Source organism: Lutra lutra, chromosome 11, assembly GCF_902655055.1.
Source record: "Lutra lutra chromosome 11, mLutLut1.2, whole genome shotgun sequence".
NCBI classification, from domain to species: Eukaryota; Metazoa; Chordata; class Mammalia; order Carnivora; family Mustelidae; genus Lutra; species Lutra lutra.
Genome location: NC_062288.1, coordinates 22,073,171 through 22,100,394, shown reverse-complemented (window position 1 = coordinate 22,100,394; position 27,224 = coordinate 22,073,171). Strand labels below are relative to the sequence as shown.

General features: G+C 40.9%; 1 protein-coding gene across 5 annotated transcripts in view; it reads right to left on the bottom strand.

The window, feature by feature from the left end:
* The window catches only part of CCDC146 (coiled-coil domain containing 146), a 117,099-nt gene that overhangs the window by 25,714 nt on the left and 64,161 nt on the right, over nt 1-27,224 (bottom strand). For 4 of the 5 annotated variants that reach the window (XM_047694646.1, XM_047694644.1, XM_047694647.1 and 1 more), the window contains exons 3-8: nt 15,430-15,512; nt 12,052-12,261; nt 6,828-6,885; nt 4,580-4,756; nt 1,878-1,951; nt 786-1,013 (exon numbers count right to left, since the gene is read on the bottom strand). In XM_047694646.1, coding sequence (XP_047550602.1) covers nt 786-1,013; nt 1,878-1,951; nt 4,580-4,756; nt 6,828-6,885; nt 12,052-12,261; nt 15,430-15,512 — 830 coding nt within the window. Of the gene's footprint in view, nt 1-785; nt 1,014-1,877; nt 1,952-4,579; nt 4,757-6,827; nt 6,886-12,051; nt 12,262-13,440; nt 13,484-15,429; nt 15,513-27,224 lie in introns of those variants that run through there. The other variant, XM_047694648.1, reaches the window with a different exon arrangement.

The window sequence follows — 27,224 nt, the reverse complement described above, 5'->3', positions numbered from 1 at the left end:
CATACAGAAACTATCCTCATATGAGAATCAGATTTTAAATAATGCCAAAAGCAACTTTGTTTGGTGTCATTTAGAGTCCCACAGTCTTTTTTTTTTTTACATTAAAATACATCTTTAATGAATGTTCAATTTACAAAATCCTAATGTTAATGACCTTCTTAATGAGAGGATAGTTAAGCCTATAATGAGCACTATGTTTTCTATCACCCTTGCAAAGAAAAGTTATTTATAATATGTTGGGGGCATTTGAACATTTTATTTTATTTTTTTTTTCAGTTTTCCAAGATTCAATGAATCTTAGAGTCCCACAGTCTTATAAAAAACGCAAATGGAATAAAGCTCAGCAGATACAGAGGCTCAGAGGCTGAAATTTTATTTGAAAATAGGGATTAACACCTTCCCAGGTAACTGTACCAGGAAGTTATTTCCACTAGGAGAAAGTCATGGACACCTCAGAAATACCATTCATCTTTAGGAAAAATCCCCCAACTATAGCATCCTCCAATGATACACTTTTCAGAGGCACATTTCAAAAACTTACCAAAAAACAACACATAGTGTCCTTAAGGTTCAGTCATCAGAAATTGAGGAAAATGATGAGTAAAGGGTGAGAAAAATATTTGGAAATAGTTTATTTAATTTTTTTTATTAATGGTAAAAATCTATTTAAAAATTTATAAAATGTTTAACTGAATCAACATAAGTCTGTTTGAGATTATGTGTTGAATCCTCAGATATAAACTGAAGACAAGTTTGGGTGACAGATACACAGAAATATTACTAACCTTTCAGTTAGTGAAGTTGCTTCATTCTCTCTGGTTAATTCCAGGAGCTTGACCAACTGGTTATATTCTCGTTCTCTGATCTCAAGTAAGGCTCGTTTGCTCTCAACTTCCTTTATTACATCCTCCTTCTCTTCCATTATAGAGTTAATTTTGGTTTCAACTTTCTTTAGTGAGTCATTTAGCTCTTTGAGTTCATATTCTAAGACGATTTTTTTCTTTTCCATTTCTCTGTGGGGGATACATACATACATGTACAGATACATAGGTAAATGTGTACACGCCCATGCACACACATGTGAGCCCATGCTGTCTTTACCTACTTTACTTCCTGAAAAGGCAACAGAAGAGCTAGTGATGAATTTAGAGGTGGGGTGAAGATCATGGGCTGGTGGGTATCTCCGCTGAGTGCCAATGAGTGATTTGTCCCACCTCCTCCCTTTCTCCCCAGATCCCCACTGCAGCATCTGCTTGGATCTACTGACCAGCCTCCCTGAATCTTTCAACTTTGGTGGTGGTGATATGGTTTTTTGAACTGTTACTAATGCCTGCTTTTTTTTCCTCCTCACCAGAGCAATCATACTGTTTCTCCAGAATTTTCGTATCTTCACTTATCTATATCATTTTGGGTTCCTCTAAACCTTGAGAATTCCCTCCATGATTTCTGCCTCCAAATCTACTGTGAATGTTCAGGGGTGTTCCCCCATGTGAATAGTTGGCAAAGGAAAGTGTTGCTGTCATCTGGGCTTTAGTCTTCTGGCTGGCTCACACACTTCCAGAGCATGAAACTCAACACAGTTCAAATAACATCTCTTGCATAGCTCTGTTAAAGTCAGTTGGAGTTCTCCACGCAGATTCAATTTATAAGTTGGGAAAAGAATACGGTCCCCAAATTAAGACCTAAGTGTTATGAATGATAGTAATATGCTGCATTACTTTAATGAACTTGATAAACACAACCTAGACAGGGCCAAATGCAGATATTTCAAAGGTTATAATAGTAATTTGATGTGTTCAATGAGTAATACTCTTAGCATGCACACTAACTTGGGGGAGAGTGGGCTGGGAGGGCCTAAAAATAATATTAAATCATACACTTTTTTGCGTGTTGTTTTTTCTAACTCTTTTCCAATTTGTACAGGAACAGCTTGATGGTGGACCACTTCATCCTAGCAAAAAAATGGAACCATGTTAAATTATGTAGTCTTAGACCAGAGGTATTTAAGACAAGAAAATTAAACAGAAAAGAACTACAATGTACAGAATTCCTGTTGTCTGTCCTGCACTGTCCAGGTGCTTTAATTATTTCATTTAATACTCACAGTGACCTTATATAAGATAGTTGTGGTTGTTAGCAGTTTAAAGAGGAAGTAGCTGGGGATGCCTGGGTGGTTCAGTCAGTTAAGTATTTGCCTTTGGCTCTGGTCGTGATCCCAGGGTCTTGAGATCAAGCCCTGCATCGGGCTCCCTGCTCAGAGGGGAGCCTGCTTCTTCCTGTCCCTCTGCCCCTCACCCTCCCTTGTGCTCTTTCTCTCTCTCTCAAGTAAATAAAAAAAAAAAAAAAAAAAAAAAAAAAAAACTTAAAAAAAATAGGTAGCAGAATGTAAGAAGTGCTATTTGTTCCCTTTATGGCTGTCCGCCCATCTTCATGGTTCCAGGGTTTGGCTGCTAAGAGCCCATGCTTGTTCTGTCTGTAGGATTGCCCTGGTTGAGAAGAGCTGTCTCGTCAGGAGTAGAGGGAAGAAGGCAGCCCTCTGTGACCAATGACTAATGGATGTGGTGATGTAACAGCTCATCCCCTCTACCTCTGGATGGCATTCGTGGTCTAGAGTTCCTCCTAGGATTAGGTTGAGACTAGAGTTCTCCTGAAAACACATTTTGACGCAGCTCCTTCCCAGCTCTGTGCTACTTCCCTCCCTCTCCTATCAGATTCTCCTTGGTGCCTTCCCTCCACGAATACTTGTCTGAGTACTAGAAGCTCTGCTCCTAGGGAGCCCTAAGACTCATGCGGAGGGAATTCAAATAACGTTGCCAAAGTCACACAGCTAGTAAGCAGTAAGGCCGAGATCAGAAGGTAACATTGTCTAGAACCACTTTCTACTAGGCTCTGTGGCTTCACAGAAGGTTGAGTTTTAGCCTCAAGCACCTCATGTACACAGCAGGGTTCTGGAACAGCCCTTCCTGCCTGAGGATCGCACTGACTTCGGGGCCTGGGGTAGCACACACGCGTGGAAGTTGTACACTTCATGGCCATGTAGTGTATTTCTCCCTGGGATCTTGCTCAGTCCTTAAGTTATGTTAAGGCTGAGACTCTTAGGATTTGTTGGGGGGCTCTTTAAGAAAAAGTAAAAATTACAAATGCTAAATAGGCACAGGGCTTTGGAAGAGGTTCATGCAAGTGAGGGGCCTGAAGCTTTAGCTTTGCAGGGCACCTTGCAAATCTGTCTCTGCTCAGGTGCTGCGCTGCAGGGAGCAGCTGGTTCTGCCTTGTTTGACCGCTCTAAGACCCTTAAGGAAAAGGAGGTTAAAGTAATCATAATTGTCTTTTAAGCCATGAGTCTCAGCTGTTGTTGTTTTTAAAATAACTCTAGGTGGGGCGCCTGGGTGGCTCAGTGGGTTAAGCCGCTGCCTTCGGCTCAGGTCATGATCTCAGGGTCCTGGGATCGAGTCCCACATCGGGCTCTCTGCTCAGCAGGGAGCCTGCTTCCCTCTCTCTCTCTGCCTGCCTCTCTGTCTACTTGTGATCTCTGTCTGTCAAATAAATAAATTAAAAAATCTTTAAAAAAATAAATAAAATAACTCTAGGTTATTTAAATCATTTTTTGAGAGTTATATATATTTAAAAGTAAAATGAATTTTAATGATCTCCTAAAACATAAATGCATAAACAAAGTCTTCATCACTTTCATGGGGAGAAGGGAATAGAGTGGAATCAAATAGACAAGAATAAAGTTATACAAATATACATCTGGTTGCTCTTCAAAGAAGTGATTGTGTTTGTGACATTCTTTTTTTTTTAATGTTCAGTTAGCTAACATATAGCACATTATAAGTTTTTGAGGTAGTGTTCAATAATTCATTAGCTGCATGTAATTCCCAGTGCTCATCACAACACGTGCCCTCAATACCCATCACCTGGCTACCCTGCCCCCCCACCCCCGCCCCCTCTGTAACCTTAGTTTCCTGGAGTCCAGAGTCTCTCATGGTTTGTCTCCCTCTCTGATTTCTTCCCATTCAGCTTTCCCTCCCTCCCTATCTGGACCTCCACGCCATTCCTTATGTTCCACATATGAGTGAAACCATATTCAATTCTAATGCCAAAATGCTTGGTGAAGTCTAGAGAGATTTTTTTTTTAAAGATTTTATTTATTTGTTTGACAGAGAGATCCCAAGTAGACAGAGAGAGGCAGGCAGAGAGAGAGGGAGCAGAGAGCCCCACTCTCTGCTCTCTCCACTGAGCAGAGAGCCCAATACGGGGCTCAACCCTAGGACTCTGAGATCATGACCTGAGCAGAAGGCACAGGCTTAACCCATTGAGCCACCCAGGTGCCCCTAGAGAGATCTTTTCCCTGGGTCAAGGGCTCCACATTAGGGAAGGACTACCAAACACTCTCAGGTCTTCTGTGAATTCCTAGAGCCCAGGTGTAGTTGGATTGGATCAGTCACAACACCGAACGTTCCAGTTGGTGTGATGCTGCCCCTCTTTGTCAAACCTGTGGGCTTAGTCTTGATAACCATGCGTCTGGACATCCATGCAGGCACAATGCTTAAGCATTTATGAACTGTAAGTAGCATACCTTTAGGTTGACCTGATATTCCAATAGTTCTTCTAGTTCCTTCTGCTCCTTTAGTAATTGCTTTTGCTTAGATGCCAAATCTTCCCGTAAATTTTTGATCTCCAGTTTCTTCTGCATTATTTCCTTACGTAATTCCTCAGTGCTTTCTTTCAATAGTCTCATCTTCTTCTCCATTTCCTTTAAAAGTCATCAAAATTGGTTATATAGAGCCTGAGCAAGTATCTGTCTACCCAAAAATCAAATAAAAAATAATTTTATGCACCATTTTGATTATATCTGTTTTGAGCTTCATGAATGATTCTTTTTTTTTAACTTTTTAAAAAAAATTTATTTATTCATTTGACAGAGAGAGATCACAAGTAGGCAGAGAGGCAGGCAGAGAGAGAGAGAGAGAGAGAGAGGAGGAGGAAGCAGGCTCCCTGCCGAGCAGAGACCCAATGCGGGACTTAATCCCAGGACCCTGAGATCATGACCTGAGCCAAAAGCAGAGGCCTAACCCACTGAGCCACCCCCTCATGAATGATTCTTACAAGGTTACATACAAAAATGATTTCTGACAGTTGTATGTCATATATTAAACATTTAACATTAGAGTCATAGTTGTGTGTGTGTGTGTGTGTGTGTGTGTGTGTGTTTAACTAGTGCTCCTGTCTATCCTGCATTTTAAATGTGTCCTCTTTGAGGTAATTTTTATTTCATACCCAAAAACATTAGTGAAAATTTCCAGCCTATTTTCTAGCAGCCTTGTGATTTGACATTAGATGCAAATAATCTTTGACTATCAGGCTAATGGTTAACCTGAGTCCCATGTGAGAATTAAAGACTAGGGAGTTCATATATAGAAAACCCAACCCTTTGTGCTCCTTAATCCCCTACTTTCTTATTGGTATTACTTCTCTAACTCATTCTGCCCAGAGGCCCTCCACCCCAGACTCATAACACATCTTTATTCCCTTGGGGATTGTTTGACTTATTTATGGGAGAGAAGCCCTACACAGAAAATCTACACATTATTAATGACTGAGTGAATGGATCCATTAAACTTGCTCTGGGCTTTCTGCATCTCTCCCTCCTCTACTGCTGCTGGGAGAGGGTTAAATTAGTGATCCTATGATCTGGAACTAAAATTCAAAATGCTCTTTCCCATAAAATCTGTGTGGTAAATGATAGGTGTACTTTATAATAGTGTAAAATATATATTACACACTATTATATATATGATGTATTATGTATATATATGTATATATGTTTATATATAATATATTATGTGTATATATATACATATATGTACATACACACAAACACACCAATAAAAAGTAGTATTTTACTCTATGCTGAACAGGTTTTTGTGCCTTAGAATTAAAATACCAACAGCACACTTTGGAAATACAACTGTTCAGAAGAGGGCAACAGTGCAAAGTGCAATGACATTTCTTTTTACTTTGTGTGATAGAGCATGACAAAAGGACTCCAATTCCTGTTCCTGTGGGTATTTGTCATTCTTCTCATTACAAGGTAGAGCCTGTTTCTCTACCCCTAGAGTTTAGACTTAGCCTTGTGACTTGCTCTGGCCAATGAAATATTCCAAAAGCAGATGCCTGAAGTCTTGTGTGTTGGGATTTGCCATTACTTGAGGCTGTTTGTCTTTTTCTTGAGGCCAGAAACTCCCCCACCATTATGTGACTAACTGGTGACATGTCATCATAGACCAGCTAACCTGCCAACTGGCTGGCATGTGAGTGGAGCCATCCTAGACTACCCAGCCCCAAATGAACCAGCTCAGACCAGAACTCAGAACTGTGGGGGAAAAAAAAAAGGAATAAAAGAAATGTTGGCTGCTTTAAGCCACTAAGTTCTGGGGCAGTTTGTTATGTAGGAATAGATAAGTGAAACATTTCCTTCATGAAAATTTCTTATAATAAGCTTGAGATGTTCAGGAAGCTCTGAGAGTAACAGTTATGCAAAAAATAATGTTTTTATGTGCCAACCACAGAATCCTTTTTTCCCCCTAAAAACAAAGCAGATACTGTCCAACTAAACACAGCCTGAATTAGAGGTCAGATAGCAAAGTCTGTGGTAGGCGTCACTGTGTGCATTCCAGAAGTTATTCCTTTTAGTATTATCCATACTTAAGACTCTTGGATCTTTCAAATGTCTCAGAGCACGATTGTTGTGATAAACATTATTTATCAAAAGGGATGTTTGAAACCAGTTGTATTTAACAAACTGTAGACCATCTAAGACTCACTCCTGGCTTAGGAATCTTCTCAAATTCCTTTATTATGAGGTTCTTTTCTTCTGTTAAGCTGTAAAAAACAAACAAAACCCAACAAGTTTGACAATGTACAAAAGAGTAAGCTATTTCTGCAGTAATAACCTTCTGCTTTCTCATAGAGTGTGCTTTCCATGTTTGTTTGCCAGGTCACCTGGCGTCCATTCTCTATGATGGCTTCAGTGACTCCTGGTTAGGGGCCTCCCCCCACCCACCTTCTCCTCTCACAACACCGTGTACACCCACCCATTAGAACAGTTACCTCACCCCATCACAGCTACTCGCCAGCAGCACCTCTTCCCTGAACTCTGACCCCTTCCCAGGCTGGCCTTGGGCCTGCTTTTATACTATTTGCAATGAACCAGTGCCTGCTGGGATGGATTACTGCAGTGCCTTCCTCTGGCTCCATCAAATAAGGAGCTCTCGTTAGCCAGCAGGTCTGGGACCTTGGAGCTAAAGACGCATGCGCACCAGGTGTTATTTTTTTTAAGGAATTTTTATTAAATGCAATCATATAAACTAAGGTTAGCGTAATAAGTATGTGCCAATGGAATTTAATATAGGTCAGCTGTCTGGGCCACAGGCTGAAGTCGAACGGTCAGAGTTTTGAATACATATGCCTTTACTTTTAGAGCTTGCGTACAAATTGACGATACTCCACTTCCAACCGAGTGATCCTACACCTCACCCAGCCTGCCACCAGGGGGTGGTAGAGTGCTGCCATGTTTTGGTTGTAAAGACCGCCTTAATGTCCCTGAGTTCCAAAAATGATAACATGAAGCTCTCCCACAATAGAAGACTCTACAGCTTTTACTTGTAAATAAGTACAAAATGGTCTTTTCTTTAAACACACATAAGATGACTAATTCTTTAGGACATTTTAAACTAGTTACATTTCTATCATGTGTTTTTTATTAAGAAAAGCTGATTTTTTTCCTTAAAAGGATGCATATTTTCCTATTTAATAGAGAAATATATCATTCATAATCCCATCCCATTCACCACAGTTGACCATTTTTACTTTTCTTGTATCTTTTAATAATATTTACAAAATGTTTACATATGATTAAATCCATTTTTACCAAACATGTAATTAAAAATATCTTCACAATTAAAAATATCTGCAGACTTCATAATTAATAACTTAATAATTTCAAAGTTTCCTAGTGGGTAGATATTGCATAATAAATAATCCTAAATATCACCTGTCTTTCAGTAACTCTGTATCAGGTCATTTACACGCATCATTTCTAAACTTCAGAACTTACCAAGTAGGTATTGTTTTCTTCATTGTACAAATGAAGAAACAGGAGTTAAAGCACCTTTTCCAAAGTCACACAGTCAAGACTGAACTGACATTCAAGCCTAGAAACCTAGCTCTGACTCAATATCAAGCTGCCAGCCTCTGGCATACATTATTATTTAAATATCCATTATTTTTTTAGAATTTAGATTGCTTTCAGTTTTTCACTTTAAAAAAATGTAGGAAATATCCTCATACATTCTTTCTCTTTTTTTTTTCCTTTTAGATTCTCCTTTTTGCATGGCGTTACTGAAATAAAGAAAAACCACTTTTGTGCCTATTGATATATATTAAGTCTTAACCTTTTAAATTGACATTAAAATTTAAATCTGCCTGACACTTCCAGCTTTCCTGTAGACTCAGGGTTGCTGCAGGGTCAAAGCTCCTCCACACTCCTTTCTTTTCTGCAGCAAGAGTCCTGACTGAAACCATGTCATCAAAGGGTTTTGGTTTTAAGGACTCATGAGTGAAGAGACAATACAGGAAGCCCTGGATGTTGTCATGGGCAGGAGGCATCTTCCAGCCTGAATGGGTAGAAATCGCAGGAGGTAAATTTTTGAACCAGTACAGGCAATAAACATCTAAGAGTCAGCCAGTCCAAAGCCAGAAAGGGCTGAGATGGGCGGCTGTGCTCTCCCGTCAGGAGGTGCTGAAGCGTGGGCTGGTGGTCACTGACGGAAGATTCAGGTGACTCTAACATGTAGCCAGGGCTGAGAACCACTTCTGGGGCCAACAGCTGTTAAAGTTCGACATGTCTCAGAATCACAGAGGGAATTTGTCCAGGGTGGGGAGGCTTGGACAGAAATTGGAGTCACTAGTTTTAGGGTTGAAGCTACCTTTTATTTTTTTATTTTTTTAAGATTTTTTATTTATTTATTTGACAGAGAGAGATCACAAGTAGACAGAGAGGCAGGCAGAGAGAGAGAGAGAGAGGGAAGCAGGCTCCCTGCTGAGCAGAGAGCCCGATGCGGACCTTGATCCCAGGACCCTGAGATCATGACCTGAGCCGAAGGCAGCGGCTTAACCCACTGAGCCACCCAGGCGCCCTGAAGCTACCTTTTAAACAAGTTTGTCAGGGGATCCTCTTTGAGTTATGAAGACAACACCCTGCAAAACCTGTCCTAAGCTCATTCTGTTCTTGGTTTCTACGGGGAAAGCAGGAAACATTAAAAAAAAAAAAAAAAAAAAGTGTTTAGAGAGTGAAATCTGTTCCAGCTGTGGGTTTTTCCTTCCTACTAATCCTGATGACCTAGATGCCCCTCCGTCATAGCTAACATTCTGGAATTGCAGATGCATCGCCAAAATACTCCTTGTTCTTTCTTGCCGGATGTTTGTTTCTTGGTTCCAACTTTGCTGTTACTACTAGACTAAGAATGGAAAACAGCCACCCAGACCTGGATGACAGCACGGGGACGGTGGGAACCAGCTAGGAAGCATAAAGAGTCACCATGGCCAACATCGAGGGACAGTTGTGTGCACGGGCAGCACAGGTGTCCCCAGTCTCTACATCCCTACCCATGACAGACAGCGATCACTGACCATGGCTGAGACTTGTCAGAATGCCTCAGACTTAGCATGAAAGACACAATTTATTTGCTGTCCAGAACTGATGAATTACTAGAAAGCTGAGAAGCCCCAAAAGGTAACAAAACAAAGGCAAGGAAAAGGCTGAATAGAATATTGGAAAATCTTTTCAGAGACTGTGGTTAGAAAGATAGAGACTTCTGCTTGTTTCAAAAATAAGTTCTCAATAGTATTTATTTAATTACTCCATTATTTATTTATAATATTTAAATTACTTAAGAAGGTTATATAGTCTTTCCTAAACGGCATATTCAAGAGGTCAATGAGTATTAATCTCAAAACCAAAACTCTGGTGGCATTTAATTATTAACTGACCCTGTAATTATATCACCATCAGTATTTATTAAAGAGTTATATTGTGTGGAAACATGAGAAAATCAACCAAATTATAGAGTAAAATTTTTTTCTCTAGAGCATTTGAAAAATATATTATTTTTCATAGTTGCCAATGATTCAGAGGTTCCTAAAGATACTAGGGGTGGAGGGTGCTAATTAGGGCTTTTATTATTTAGACCCTGAATAAAATGAGTTTGTTGTGCTGATCTGAAAAGTATCATCTGTATATTTGGATGAATGGGTTTCTCTCACTGGCTTAGTTTCTTTATTTTTAGGTGGGGATGGAAATATCTACTTTTTTCCTGGGGAGGGAGTATTGAGTGAATTTGTTTCTGTATCATGTAATATAAAATATATTAAAGCCAATGAAATACAGCCTATAATTCTTTCCTGGTGATATTCCTTTTGGAATTACCATTGTTTCTATGAAACTAAGTTTGTTCATTCTTGAGCTGCTAATATTTGAGACTGTGAGGGAGTCTGCTCAAGCTAGAGTATTATGTGTTACAAATCCAAAAACAATACACACCAAACATTTCTGCAAATGTGCGTCCTGAATGTTCTCGTTCACTGTAGGTCACTGTGGATGGTCCCCTCCCCATCCCAAGTAACTCAGTGAACAATTTGCCTGTCTATACCTAAAAGTCAAGGGTTCTGGGTGTTGCTGGGGTTTTTTCCTTGGCAGGGACACTTGGAAATCTTAAACAATTTAAATATCAACTGACTTATGTTCCTCTTACCCTTTCGTGGAAATGTCAAGCATTCATATTTTCAATACTAATGAACAACCACCAATTGTTTTAATTTCATTATTTTCTCAACTGAAAGAGTGCTTACAGAGCACACAAATAGCTAGGGTTTCTTTTTATAGATCTCACTGTGAGCCTGAAACAAGTTTAGATTGAAAGACAAAAAAGAACTCAGATTTTTTTTTTGCCCCAAATATAATTCTCCTGAGTCAGCTAGCCTTCTTCATCCCCCCGTTGAAAAGACAGACCCCAACGAGAGGATTCAAAACTAAGGACTTACGGAGTCCTCAGAAAGTCACTCAAGTCATCTGCTCAGCTCTCAACAGGAGTGAGTTATATTCACTCCGTTGGAAATTTCTACCCACTCTTAAAAATACTCAGAGAAAGTTCTGCCACCTTAAAAGGTAACAAATTCCAGGAGTGATAATTTGGCTTTCTCTTCAGGACCCAGCACCCAGCACACCGGAGCACAAAACTTGGATTGTAGTTATTCTGAAACTTGATCTAGAGAGTGTGATTTGCTGAACAAAGTCTTCCACTGACTCACTTCTCTGCAGGAGGAATGTTGGAGATTTTGGAAGGAACATTTGCCTTCTAGCAATACATATCTACTTCAGTTCACTGAATGACATCCTCTAAATCTGGATGAGTAATTAATTGTGTCTTTCTGAAGGCTATTATTACTTTCTTTCTTGATCCTGAGGAATAGTTTAGGAGAATAAGGTTGAATATGTGGCCCATGTTGCTATGTTAGAAAAACAGAGGAAGCCACATGTGACCCTCAGCTCACAGGGATTTGCCTGTAGATGCTTGTAGGTGCCCACCATGCAGCCACATGGTCTGGCACTGTTGAAAGGACATGGAGCCACCATCAGGGTGAGAGAGGCTGAGAGCGTGTGCCCAGTCCTTGTTCTCTGCCTTGTGTTCTTTGGCTACAGTTTATGGCTTTCCTGACACAGGGAAAACAAAGCAGGGATCTCCTCCTGAGGGCGTCTCCCTGTCACCTGGGCTTTTTTCTAGAAGTTGGGTAACCTTCTTGTTCAGGAATGGCCTGTTCTAGGAAACCAAGGAGAGAGCTAGGCTTTAATCATCTGAACGTTGCCATCTCCCACTCACTGTGCCTAAAATTCCTTCCGAATTCAGTCTCATTTTTCTGACTTCGTTTATGTGGAAAGAGCTTGGCTCCACTCTGTCTTCAGTGTGTTTGATGAGAGAAGTGTGCACTTACCTATTTAATCTGTACTGATTGTGGAACTCTCTTTCTTTCACTGCATTATATTCATTTTGATACTTGAGAAGTTGTTCTCGCATTTTAGAGACCTCGGTGGTGAACGCCTCAGGAAAATCATCAGCTTGCTGCAGATGAAACTGCTGCTGCCGTATTTGCTCGGTGAAACGTTTGGCATCCTCTAGAAGTTGGACCTCTGACTCTTGCGTGCTGGGTTCCATGAAACAGAGATTCAAATGATGAGAAGGAGGTACTTTTAACACCCGTAGTAGCTCGCCTGGGGGTGTAGCAGGGAGAGGAAGGAACATGTCCATACTACTCCCGGTTCCTTTCATTCCCAGGTTCAGTTCAATTCAATGACATTTTTGTGCCAAGTATTGTACTGGGTACTGGAGGTGAGTGGAGCTCATAGTCTCACAAGGGGAATGGATGGACTAGGCACCTAAAGCACCAGGTGACAAGTACTACCACTAGTGTCTAGATCAAGACGGTGGGAGAGACAGAGCACTGAGTTGGATGGGAATGTGGTATTTGTACTTGACTCTGATGAATAATCATGACTTCCCAGACTGGCAGGCGGGTTGATGATAGGGACTAGAATGGGTCCTCCCTTCAAATGCCCCAGCACTGCTGGTTTTCTCTAATTCCTGAGTTCTCCTGACCCAATTGTAAGAAAATCGCTTCCTCCTTAGTGAACTAAGAAAGAGCAAAGTTTTCTAGTGACACTTTACTAGGAAACCAGGAACAAAAATTCTCCTATAAAATTGTGGACCTCAACTACCTTACAGAGTTCTGATCCTATCTTCAATGTCTGGCTAGAGCTGGACTTGAATGTCACAGTTGAGCGCGATTCCCTATCTGGGAGCTCTTGTCTCTGTCTAGGAAAAAAGGTTCAGTATCTGGCAAGAAGCAGATCTGAATGGACACAGAAACTAGACTTGGTGGAATCTTCTAAAACTCCCCCACCTCTGCTGCAAGCTGGAGGCAGCTGCAGCCTCATCAGCAGACTTGATTCATCTTTCTCAGAAACCCAGCTGCCTCATACTAGCTACCTCTCCTCTATGGAAGCAGGACTGGCGCCATTTCTTGTGTTAAAGCCAGCACTGCTCTTTGATGCACGCCCTACCAAGCTTCCTCACCAAGAGAAACCTTCAGGGGTCTCCTCACGTGCAGAGATGCCCAATGACTTGATCAAGGCTGTCTCGACTGAAGTCACCTGCTCCACCCATTTCCTCTGGCTTTAACATGTCATTTGTTCAATGGACATCCAGCGAAACATTTCCTGGGACATAATATGTTCCAGGCACTATGTTAGGTCCCAAATAGCAATAGTGGCGACCGTGATAACACGGATCATTTCTATTAATGAAAGCTGGAGTTATTTCTTACCATTCCATTTCCTTGCATGTCAGTCTAAAGTTGCCTGGTTACCTTAATCTGAGTCTTCACCTGTGGAGTCGTGAAGCATTGACTTGTGCCACAGTGTCTGATCTCCCCCAGAAAAACAGTGGACAAGGTGGCTAGGGTTCTAACCAGAACACAAATGCTAATTTACCCATGTGGATTTAAAACACAGTGTCAGCAGAAGAGAACTTAACTTCTATAACGTGGTTCCAATGCAAAACTCAGTGGGTTTCAGTTCAGCATTTGCAGTCTGTCCCTGCCGCGCTAAAACCTCAGCAGCAAGAGTGGAGAGTGTGTCCTCATGCCGTTCTCACCCAGCACGCAGGAGTGGGAGAGGGTGGTTGGTGTTCGTAATGACAAGAGAGGGAACTAAAGGGTCAAGAGGAGGTAAGATGTGGGTAGCAGAAGGGAAGTAAGGGTTTTGCAACACAACCTGGAAGTAGGAAGAAACAACACCATAGCCTTGGTCCTACACTGCTGTCCACCACTGCGGCCTAGGGAACTGAACTGTGGGCCAGGGAAGGAGGAAGCCAAATCAGCACCCCACAAAGTGTGCCCTGAGAACTGCATGGGTCCCTCTCCCCCGTTTATGTTGAAAAAGCTTACCCCAGCCTTCCCATCTAAATCTTCCAAGTTCCTGAATCTTGAGAACTATGTGTACACACTGGCAGTCAGCGCCAGTTGTGGGAAATGGAGTCTCCATGAGGGATGGGGGTGAGGAGTTACTGGAGGCTTGCATCGAGGAAGAGGAGGAGGAGCCAGAGCTGGATGGTTGTCAGGAACATGGGTGGAGCTGAGTAAGTAGGTGGTGGAGTGAGAATGAAGAGCTTGTAAGAATGTAGCCTTGCTCTCCTTCTGGTGCTTCACTCTTCCCCCCAGGCTCCCATCCTCAAAGTAGCCAAATGGACTCTGGGCAGAGAATGAAGTAGGGCTAATGTTTGAAGATGGGGGAGTGGATGGATGGGGAATGGCAGGATGGAGTTTCTATTCATTGCTGTCTCTTTTTGGCTTTGAGTGAGGACATCATACAAGGTTATGAGGCAGGAAGTTGTGGGGAAAATGAAGAAGGAGGCTGGTAGTAAGAAGTAGCAGCAGAACTAGATTTCCCTTCTTTCTTCATTCTCCTTCTCCTTGATTCCCAGTGGTTCATAGCAGGTGCTTAGAAAACTTTGTGGAATTATCCTGGGGAAGCCTATTCTCATCTGCTGCTGACTGTGATGAGGCTAAGGGGAGTAGACTAGGGTAGGTGGAAGGTGTGAGAAGACCAGCATCTCAGCAGATGTAAGCTGGGGTTGTGCTTGAACCTATACCTCTGAGTGGTAGAGAGAGATGGGGAGAGAGAATCCTACAAGAGTGTCCTATAACAGATAATGTCCGTGTCACACCAAATCCCACTCCCCACCTAGCCCACTCTGGGGTCATCTGTAGCTTTGGGGGACAGTTACCATACACACTGACAGCACCTGTGTTCCTCTGCCTGAGAGCTTTCTCTGGCCACAGGAACTTGCTTGGCTTCTCAGGGGGCATTGCTAGAAGTGCCAGGAGATCACCTCCCTAGGAACAATTGTTAATCAACAAGGGATGGAAAAACAATGGGCAAATAGCCCAGTTTCCTCACCCTTTGGTGGGAGAGTTTAGAGGTGTGTTCCACACCCTTAGAGAGTCCTCAGTGAGACAGTCGGCCCCAGGGCAAACCTACAGAGAAGCACACTCCTGGCTAGATTCCTCTCTTCCCCATCTCACTTCCCCATCCTCCCCTGAAAATTTCCGGTATCATTTCTCAAACCAGTTGAACTCAAACCTTAGCCTTGAGGCCTGCTTTTGGGTGAATAAAAAATAAGATAGATCCCATCACACACACACACACACACACACACACACACACACACACACAGAGAGAGAGAGAGAGAGAGAGAGAGAGAGAGAGAAATACAAATATGGTAAAAGATGTCACCACATGAATGAATAACATACCTTACCACGGTGTCATGCAGCAAGGTGTACTTGGCTTTTAACTCTGCCATTCTGGTTCCAGGAAGTTTTCCCATACTGTGTAACTGGCAAAGAGAATACAAGATAACTGTTAGCCATCACCCTTCTTATGCTTAAAGCAGAGACAAAATGGATATAGGGATATCTTATAAAATCTTCCCATCCAACATTAGAGAGGAAACATACCAGGCAATATGGTGCATTGCAAAGATGCTGGGTGTTTGGAGAAAATGGTTCTATTCTGCCTCTTGTAATCTCTATGCTCCTGATCAAGACTCTTACCTCTCTAGACTATAATTTCTTCATCTGTAAATTGAGGGAAGGAATTGAGCTAAATTCTTCCAATTCTAAAAAACATACTTCTAGATTTAGCAAGCAGCCTGAATAGTATAGATGACTAGAATGGCTGTCTGTAAGTTGAGAGAACTAATAATTACTGAGCAACTATTACGGGCAACTGTTGTACATCAAGTATTTCTTTGTCAGAAAGGTTTTGTGAAGTAGGGATTATGTCCATTTTAAACTGAAGTTGAGAAAGTTAAGTGATTTGTTTCAAAGTTACAGAGCTGGTTAAAGGCAGTATCAGAATGTAAACCCAAATGGTCCAGCTCCAAAAATCCATGATTGTTCCCCTGTCCCACTGTCTCTCTGCCTCTACAATCAAAGAAGCATGCAAGTTTATTTGGTACATAAAGTGATATTATTTTTTCCTTTTTCATTTCTGATAAAAGAACGTTTGATTTGCCCTCTGAGTTACAGGATAAATAGTAATAGACATCAGAGTACAACATGAAATGCTGACATTTTATTATAATGCGATGAGCATTTGTGTTAGGTTTGACTTTAAGTGAACTGCTACTGACATAGTATCAAAAAATGGAACTAAAGAAAAGATTTGTGTTTACCAATGCCATGTTCATTGTTCTTACCTCCAAAATATTTCTTGAGTCTCTCTGTTTTCATCTTCTTTTCCTGGCCCCACTCGTCCAAGTCCCATCCCATCTCAGCTAGACTACTGCAAAACTTCCCACTGTCCCCCTCCCTATCCCTACGTCCACTCAGGCCCCCATCTGTCTACATTCCAGGGAGATTTTTTGAAAAATCAAACAAGGTTTTGCTATGCTGAATTTTTAAGACTCAAGTGAAACAGAATTCAAGACCCTGGAGATGACCCCTGAGGTCCTGTATGACCCTGCTACCTCCCAGTCTCCTTTCAAAACCCACTCCTCAAGCTCTTAATGCTCCAGCCACACTGGTTTCCTTTTATTTCCGTAAATGCATGAATCTCTGTCCTTGCCCTGGGCCTCCATGTTGGCCATTCCTCACTTTTCTTTGACTCCAATTCTTTCTTCATAACTCAGTTTCTTTTTCTTTTAAGATCTTATTTATTTATTTTATAGAGGGAGCACATGCACAAGTAGGTAGAATGGCAGGCAGAGGGAGGGAGAAGCAGGCTCCTCACTGAGCAGAGAGCCCCATGTGGCTTGAAGCCAGGACCCTGGGATCATAACCTGAGCCAAAGCAGATGCTTAACTGACTGAGCCACCCAGGTGCCCCCAAACCTCAGTTTCAATATCAATCCACAATCCACAAAGGCCTTTTCTGACTTCTAAATTAAGATAGACACCCACATTGGGGCACTGGGTGGCTCAGTGGGTTAAGCCTCTGCCTTAGGCTCAGGTCATGATCTCAGGGTCTTGGGATCGAGCCCTGCATCGGGCTCTCTGCTCAGCAGGGAGCCTGCTCCCCTCTCTCTCTCTGCCTGCCTCTCTGCCTACTTGTGATCTCTCTCTCTCTCTCTCTGTGTCAAATAAATAAATAAATCTTAAAAAAAAAAAAGATAGACACCCACACACACCACTGACCCCAAAAGAATGCTGTACTTCATAACATATAACATATTACAATCTGTAGTAATAAATATATTTACGTGATTCCCCAACCACCTGTATAAGCACCACGAGGAAAGTGCCTGAGTCACCTGTTCTTCACGGTGTCCTCAGCCAGTAGAGACCCAGGACAGTGCAACTACGTGGCAAGCACATGCCATGCAAGCAAACTGATGAGATGGGAAGGTTGGTGTCTTCACAGTGGTCTTTCATGTCTCTCTACCCAAATCAGGGTAGAAAAAACATTATAATATGCACTGTGGAACCTTCTCTCTTTCGTGAAAATACTTGAGGTCTTTTGCAAGGGACTTACCAGATATGGGGCCCCATCCTCACAACCCTGATTTTCTATATATGGGTGACGTACGGTAAACAAAATTTCTCTTTTTTAGTTATTTGCGTTCTGGTCAGTTAACATACAGTGTAATATTAATTTCAGGTGTACAGTTTAGGGATTCAACACATAGAACACCCAGCGCTCATCGCACCAAGTGCCCCCTGCCCTCCTTAACCCCTGTAACCTATTTCACCCATGCCCCCACCCATCTCCCCTCTGGTGACCATCAGTTGTTCTCTGTACTGAAAACGCTATTTCTTGGCTGTCCTCTCTCTTCCCACCCCACCCTCCATGATCATTTGTTTTGTTTCTTAAATTCCACATACCAGTGAAATTATATTGTATATGTCTTTCTCTGACCAGCTTTTTTTGCTTAGCATAATACTCTCTAGTTCCATTCATGTTATGGCAAATGGCAAGATTTCATTCTTTTTTATGGTTGGGGAATATTCCATTGTATATACCCACCACATCTTTATTCATTCACTAGTTGGTAGACATTTGGGCTCCTTCGATAATTGGGCTGTTGTTGATAGTGCTGCTATAAGCATCAGGATGCATGTATCCCTTTGAATTAGTAATTTTGTATTCTTTGGGTAAATACCTAGTAGTGCAATTGCTGGATCTTGGGGTAGTTCTATTTTTAACTTTTTGAGATGCCTCCCCACTGGGTAAAGGAGATTTTTTAAGCCCTTTGAGGAGGTTCTACTTCTTCCTATATCAAATATTTTGAAATGTATTAATATGCCACCTTACATATAATTCACATGTAATTTCTTTTTTTTTAAAAAATATTTTATTTATTTGACAGAGAGATCACAAGTAGGCAGAGAGGCAGGCAGAGAGAGAGAGAGAGGGAAGCAGGCTCCCTGCCAAGCAGAGAGCCCAATGTGGGGCTCGATCCCAGGATCCTGGGATCATGACCTGAGCCGAAGGCAGAGGCTTTAACCCACTGAGCCACCCAGGTGCCCCACATGTAATTTCTTAAGTGCTGAGTTGCTATTGGTAGGTTGACCTCATGGTACATTTTATAGATATTTCATAAAACACATTAATTTTGTTTCTTCAGTTTTCTTTCTACATTTTTGAGTTAATATGTAATTTACTTCAGATCGCAAACATTTTCACTAGTTCCTAAAATCAGTGTAAGACATCAGCACTGCGCCTTTAAGGCCTAATATGTTAAAAAAAAAAAAAAAAAAAAGCTTTGCATATGGGCCCTCTTAAAGAAGAAAAATTACTGGGAAAAAATTATGAAAATGTAAGGGTGAGAATATGTTTATTCTCACACACATATGTTTATTCACATGTGTGTGCATGTAATATGAAGACCATGTGGGTACCGGCCTCATAATTAGGCAACAAGTTAACTACTCTAGGTAAACCATTGGATAAGGCAATTATGGACTCTTATGTTTAAAACCACATATTGTACTTATAATTTTGTTTTCAAGCTGAAATTACATTACCTCTCACCTACTGCCCTGCATAATGGAAGCAGAAGCAAATGTGACCTAGGTCCTCCCCCCAGGCACTCACTGTTTGAGAAGATAGACATAAAAGAAAGTACAGAACACTCACTCTCCACTCAGTAGTTTTATTGTTAGTAAATAACCATATGCCATTATTTTCTCTATATTGTAAGTGAAAGCAGATGAGTAAGATTATAAATTATAGACCACTTCCGGGGGTGGAACTTCCATTCGGTCATTTGAAGAGCTTGATGAATCTTCTCCCTCAAAGAAACATTGACTCAACCATCAAAAGTAACTAACACAACCATTTAATGGACCTAAGGACAGGTAAAATATAGAGATGTATCTATTTAACAAAATCCAAAACTCAGTAAGAACAGTAGCCAACCGTGGCATTTGAACCAGGAACTGCACCCATTACCCCATCCCCATGTGTGGAAGAGCTATTCTGGGCAGCCTTAGCAGCCAGTGAAGAGCTCATCTGCCCCACCTTCCTATTTATTGCTAAAGACCTCTTCAGGTGGGTGGGACAAAGTTCAAAATAAAAGAAAGAAGAAAATATCTACACAGAGACATCAGAGGCTGCACACTGTGGGGGAGACACACTTCACAGATTAGTCCAGCCAAGTCACTAAACAAATAAATGAACAACAGTAACACAAATCCAACAGCAATAAGAAGCCTTGGGAGAATCAGAAACCAGAGTTTTTAACAATATATTATCTAAAATGACCAATTATCAACAAAACAATTATGAGTCCTTCAAAGAAATAGGGGGAAAAAAGGGCAAAAACTCTTCTGGGAGGGGTGCAGATGTTGGAATTAATGAGGACTTCAAAGCAGCTATTATAAATATGTCCAAATAATGAAAGGAAACCATATTTAAAGAATTAAAGGAGAATATGATGGCAATTCATCAAATAGTGAATATTGATAAGGTATTGATCTAGAAAGCTAAGAACTAAGATGATAAAATTATGTTCTTTGGGTCAAAAGAATGTATGATTTTTATATTTTTATGTTTGCTTATCTGTATTTTCTAATTTTCTCCAAACCATGTATTGCTTTTAATAATAAAATGCTATTAAAATATGCTTGAAAACTATTGCTGTAAACAGTAGGGATTCAGAGCAGAATTTCAAACTGGAGAGGGCCGCGTTCAGATCCTACTGGCAGATACAACCAGATTCTAGCTCAGACTTAATGAAAACTCAGTTGTACTAAGTTGAATCTTTTCTAAAATACCAGTTATTTGCAACCCAATGGCAGGTGGGCCACGGGTACATGTTGGCAGGTTTTATGACTACAGAAAAAGCAGGAAGGCAGGAGAGACTTCCTTCCTATTTATTGTTTCTGTCACCCCAGTAGCCAAACTGCCTTTGATGCCTACAAACCAATGAAGAAAGCTGACGGGGGGGCGCCTGGGTGGCTCAGTGGGTTAAGCCGCTGCCTTCGGCTCAGGTCATGATCCCAGGTCCTGGGTTCAAGCCCCACATCGGGCTTTCCGCTCGGCGGGGAGCCTGCTTCCTCCTCTCTCTCTGCTTGCCTCTCTGCCTACTTGTGATTTCTCTCTGTCAAATAAGTAAATAAAATCTTAAAAAAAAAAAAAAAAAGAAAGCTGACGGGGCAAAACATCTGGTATACCTTTATAGTATCTACATAAATTGAAAAAATTTAAGTCATTGATGTTTAGAAAGAAGATTGATAAGCTATCTTTTATTTGGTCTACTCTTCTAAAAACAAGTCTGTCTTTAAAAGATCAGGGGTGGTTCAGTAAGTTAAGACGCTTAACTTCAGTAAGTTAAGCGTCTGCTCTCGTCTCACATCATGATCCCAGCGTCGCGGGACTGAGCCCTGCATCGGGCTCCCTGCTCAGCGCGAAGCCTGCTTCTCCCTCTCCCTCTGCCTGCTGCTCCCCCTGCTTGTGTGCTCTCTCAGTCAAATAAATAGATAAAATCTTTTTTAAAAAGAAAAGAAAAAGATCAAACTGTGAAGAATGGATTCTAGCCTTCTCAAAAATAAAATTCATAATCTGGATGTAATATAGATCTAACAGTGACTCTTCTGTGAAACTGTAAAATGTCTCCATAAGTGAGTCTACCTCTGGTTGGGAACTTCAGACTCAATTCTAGAGGATGAAATGCTTCACTTATCAACATGAACATGGAAAAAATGGCTGTTCTCACACTGCATGATACAAATGGGCACAGAAACCAAGTTTGTCATGTTTTAAAAATGCAGGATCTAAGGCATAGAGTGTAAGACTCAACTGAAATTGTCAAAGAGTATACATAAGGAAAGGTTAGAAATAATGTCATGAAGTTCATAAATATGATTTCACAATAGATAATTGTGTTACTGAATTGCCTTGGTGGTAACTGAGACTGGAAGGAAACATTTACTCTAGAGCTGAAAGTTTAACAAGGGTTCATGATTCATGGGCAACGTGTAATGATATGGAAAAAATTTCAAACATGGAAATTCTAGGACATTCCAAGGGAAGTAAGAACTTTCACCAAGTGAACTTAATGTGGAAGGGGGTCAGCATGAGGAAACAATTAGGTGTTTGTGTGGGTGTGCGCAGGGAACCACAGTGACCGTGGTTATTAACCTATTTGATTCTTGTTGCCTCTATGACACTACCTACTGGTTTGGTCTTATCCTGATAAATGGCCGTCTTTGGGGGCCAAAACTTGAAAGCATAAACCCTTGCCATCCTTGTCTCCTACACACACTTTCCCTTTCTCTGCTAGAAATAAACAACATGGCCGTTTGAAACAGTTTTCAAATGCAGCTGAGCTCTCAACAATGCTTTGTCACTCACTGTTGTCTGATTTTTTCCCCTTGGTTGTTATATTAAGCTTTAGCTTTCCCATATACCTAACTCATTCACCAAACAAAATTAAATCACCTGAACTCATCCTCTACGTCAACGGACCCATTTATCTGCAGTCACAACTACCCTTAACTTCTTTTCCGAAATCTCAAAAATGAAGTCCTCCTTTCCTCTTGGTTAGGGCAAACCTATCCACCTGTGTTTTCAAATATATTCTCTCCTAGCTTGTCCTAGATATTAAAGCATCGGCTATACCTTTCTTTCCTTTATAATCTCTATTTCTCCGTCTTAATTGGCTCAGCCTAATATTGTAGTCAGGTACATCACAAGTGGACTTCGATTTGTATTCCAGCCCTACTTTTTTTTTTTCAAATTCTAGTGTAATTAGTGTACAATGTTACATTAGTCTCAGGTGTACAGTATAGTGACTCGACAATCTTATACATTACTCACCACTTATCATGATAAGTGTACACTTAATCCCCTTCACCTATTTCCCCTATCTCCCCACCCACCTCCCTTCTGGTAACCACCAGTTTTCTATATTTGAGTCTGTATTTTCGTTTGTCTGTTTTTTCTTTGTTTTGTCCAGCTCTACTACTAATTCACTTTGTAACTTGGAGTCATATTTAATCAATCTGTGCCTCAGTTTCATCAGCTGTAAAAGACAAAAGTCAACCCAACTTCATAAGTCTGTAGTGAAAACTTAATGAAATATTATATGTAAGGTTTTGGTATAGTGTCAAGTACACAAATAAGAGCTTAATCAATGGCAGATATTTTATTATTATCATCATTGACATTATCCTCAATCTACAAATTTGCTCGTCTTTCTCGTTTAAAAAAACAAAATCCACCTTGGGTGCTATGCTCCTATCTCTGTCTCCTTCACTCTCATTTAAGCTTTTCTCAAAGGAGTCATCTCGGCTCTGTATCTCCACTCTCTTACCTTCCAGTCCCTCACCAGTCCATAGTCATTGGCCTGTTAGCCCTTGACCAAACTGATTAATTCACAGATGACTTTCTCATTTCTCTGGCTGATTTTGAGATTTTTCTCTTAACCCCTGTCTTCCAGTAATTTGTGTATGATTTATCTGGATATGGTTTGCTTCGGCCTGAGATCTGTCCACAATGTTGGATCTGTGAGTTCATAGTTTTCATCACATTTAGAAAAATTTCAAATGTTGGTTTTTCAAATATTTTTTCTGTCCCCCTCTCCTCTCCTTCTGCAACTAATTATTCATATGTTTGGCCACTTGATGTCCACAGATCACTGCTGTTCTCTTGATTTTTATTTTATACTCTTTTTTCTTTGTTTCATTTTGAATAGTATCTATCGTTACATCTTAAAAATCCACTAATCTCCTTTTCTTTATAGTGTTTAATCTGCTGTTAATCCCATCCAGTGAATTTTTTATCTCAGGTACTGGATTTTCATCTTTGGAAGTTTGATTTGTGCCTTTTTACAGCTTTCTCTTTTCTCATTATGTTTATGCTTCCTTCCACCTTTTTTCCAACATTCAAAATCTCTGTATCTGTTCTGATGTCCTTGTCTATTAATTCTATTTCTGTTCCACTTCATTGTTTGATTCTTCTCCTCCTTATAGTCATATTTTTCTGCCGCTTTGCATGCCAGACATTGCCAATTTTATACAGTTGGGAGATGGATTTTTTTTTAATATTCCTTTAAATATTTTGGGACATTGTGAGTCATAGTTAAGTTACTTGGAAACAGTTTGATCCTTCCAAGGCTTTGCTTGTGATCTTTGTTAAGGAAGTCCAGAATGATCTTTTGTCTAGGGCTAATTTGGCAGCACTACTGAGTCAATACCTTTGTACTCGGTGCCCACACATTAGTAGGTCTTTGTATTCTGATTGGTGGTAACGTGAACTATTAGCTCTGTGTGAGTTTCAGGTGTGGTTCCAACCCTTCCTCCCTGGGAGTCCTGTCTCCAGCCTCAGCAGTATCCTAACAAGCATGCACGGATCAGGATTCCTCTGCAGATCTCTGGAGCTTCTGCCCTCTGACACTCTTCCCTCTCCTCACCTATCTGTTTTAGCCAACTTGGCCTCCCTGAATCCCCAAACATGTCACCACAAATCAGCAAGACCACCTGGGTCTGTTTGGGTTCCCCTCCCTATGCTATCCCTTGAAAACTCTGAGTTGTTCGATGGCACAATTATAGATCTCCATTCACCATATACTCCCAGAGATTATTGTCCTGTGCAGTCTGTTGTCCAAAGTCTGAAAACCACTGTTTCATCTAATTTGATTTTAGTCGTTTAAGGTAGGAGGGTGTATCTGGGTCCTGTTACTTCATCTTAGTCAGAAGTGGAGTCCCAGTAATCTCTTATTATATTCAAATGACATTTCTCTGTCCTTAGGTTACTTGATAATTTTGTAACATTTATTACTATTGACCTATTATAGATCATCATTCCTGGTACTCTCTCCTCTTCCAGGTCCTGTAATACATAGTCTCACAGTTGTCTCTTACTTTTCTGTTTTCTTCTCTGGTCCTCCCTTTAAAAGCTGGTGCCATCCAGGATTTGGTCCTTATCTTTTCCCTTTTTATATTATTCACTTTCCCGAGGGCCTCTTATTCACTCCCAGAGTCTAAGATACCCCCTAACAGAGGGGTCTGCAGGCTGTTGGAACAGCTAGAACTTTTTTTGGTCAGGGAACTTGTAAGACTATGGGAGTTAGGGTTAGAGAGTAATAAACATTTTTGTCCAACGCCTGGAATACATGAAATTGTTTACTTAATACAGTATCAGTGTTCAGGTATTGTGATCATTTTTTTAGACAGAAACTTCTCATGTGGCATTTTATCCTTTAATAAACAAAATATGTAATTCTTTATGGAGCATGTGCAAGAGATAACTAACCACTTACCCCAACTTCAAGTCTTGTCTCCTTTGAATATGCCCCTCTGCGCTGCCAGCAAAACACAATTTTCACCTTGTTTAAGCCCTTCAAAGGATCCCATCATGTTCAGGAATAACTCTAGTTCCCTTAACATGGGCTTTCATTAGACAAGGGCTTTCATTATCTGGCACTACCACCCTCTCCAAAATGGTCTCCTCCCTTTCTAAACCTCCTATAACCATTTCAGTTCTGTGTCATGGCCTGCACTGGGCAGAATGATTCTCTTCCCTTTGACCCCAAAGATGTCACATCTTAATCCCCTGTGACATACCTAGTGATATGTTACTTTACATGGCAGAAGGGACTTTGCTGATGTGATTAAGAGTGTGGACCCTGAGATGCAGAGATCATTGTGGATTACCTGACTGGCCCCAAAATAGGAGTAGTTAAAACAGAGGACCTTTCCTGGTCAAGTTAGAGAGATGAAATAGAAGAAAGAGGAAAGATTGCAAGTGTGAGAACGACTTGGCCTACTAGAGGAAGTGGGTCATGGGATAAGGAATGTGTGTAGCCTCTAGAAGCTGGAAAAGGAAAAGAACCAGATACTCTGGTAGAGCCTCCAGAAAAGAATGCAGTCCTGTCTACACCTTGATTTTAGCTCAGTGGGAACCCTGTTGGACTTCCAACCTACAGAATTATAAGATCATAAATTTTTGCTGTTTAAGCCACCAAATTTGTGGTAATTGGTTAGGAGAGCAGTAGAGAATGAGACAGTTCCCAACCCTACCACACCTTCCCTGATCTTCAATTTATTTTCTCTCTTGTCTGCCTGGAGAACTCTTTTTTTTTTTTTTTTCTTTTTTAAAGATTTTATTTATTTATTGTGAGAGAGAAATCACAAGTAGGCAGAGAGGCAAGCAGAGAGAGAGGAGGAAGCAGGCTCCCTGCCAAGCAGAGAGCCCGATACGGGGCTCGATCCCAGGACCCTGGGATCATGACCTGAGCCGAAGGCAGAGGCTTTAACCCACTGAGCCACCCAGGTGCCCCCTGCCTGGAGAACTCTTATTTGCCCTTTAAAACATCTCAGTGGTCATCACCTGATACCTCCAGGCAGAATTGCTTCTTTTTCTCTATTTTTAGATGCATCTATTACGGTACACATTGTACACTACTATCAAAATATGTTTAAACATGTTTCTCCCTCTAGGTTGTGTATTCTTTGGTGATGGAAACACTACCTTACTCATCTTTTTGTTTTCCTTTTTTAAAAATTTTTTTATTTTTTTATAAACATATAATGTATTATTAGCCCTAGGGGTACAGTCTGTGAATCGCCAGGTTTACACACTTCACAGCACTCACCATAGCACATACTCTCCCCAATGTCCATAACCCCACCACCCTCTCCTGACCCCCCCCCCCAGCAACCTTCAGTTTCTTTTGTGAGATAAAGAGTCTCTTGTGCTTTGTCTTCCCCCCATCCCATCTTGTTTCATTTAGTCTTTTCCTACCCCCCAAACCCCCCACATTGCATCTCTACTTCCTCATATCAGGGAGATCATATGATAGTTGTCTTTCTCTGATTGACTTATTTCGCTAAGCATAATACCCTTTAGTTCCATCCACATTGTTGTAAATGGCAGGATTTCATTTCTTTTGATGGCTGCATAGTATTCTAATACATATATATATATATATATATATATATATATATATACCACATCTTCTTTATCCATTCATCTGTTGATGGACATCTGGGTTCTTTCCATAGTTTGGCTATTGTGGACATTGCTGCTATAAACATTTGGGTGCACATGCCCCTTTAGATCACTACGTTTGTATCTTTAGGGTAAATACCCAGTAGTGTAATTGCTAGGTCATAGGTAGCTCTATTTTCAGCTTTTTGAGGAACCTCCATGCTGTTTTCCAGAGTGGTTGCACCAGCTTGCATTCCCACCAACAGTGTGGGAGAGTTCCCCTTTCTCCGCATCCTCGCCAGCATCCGTCATTTCCTGACTTGTTAATTTTAGCCATTCTGACTCGTGTGAGGTGATATCTCATTGTGGTTTTGATTTGTATTTCCCTGATGCCAAGTGATGTGGAGCATTTTTTCATGTTTCTGTTGGCCATCTGGATGTCTTCTTTGCAGAAATGTCTGTTCATGTCCTCTGCCCATTTCTTGATTGGATTATTTGTTCTTTGGGTGTTGAGTTTGATAAGCTTTTTACAGATTTTGGATACTAGCCCTTTATCTGATATGCCATTTGCAAATATCTTCTCCCATTCTGTCAGTTGTCTTTTGGTTTTGTTAACTGTTTCCTTTGCTGTGTAAAAGCATTTGATCTTCATGAAATCCTAATAGTTCATTTTT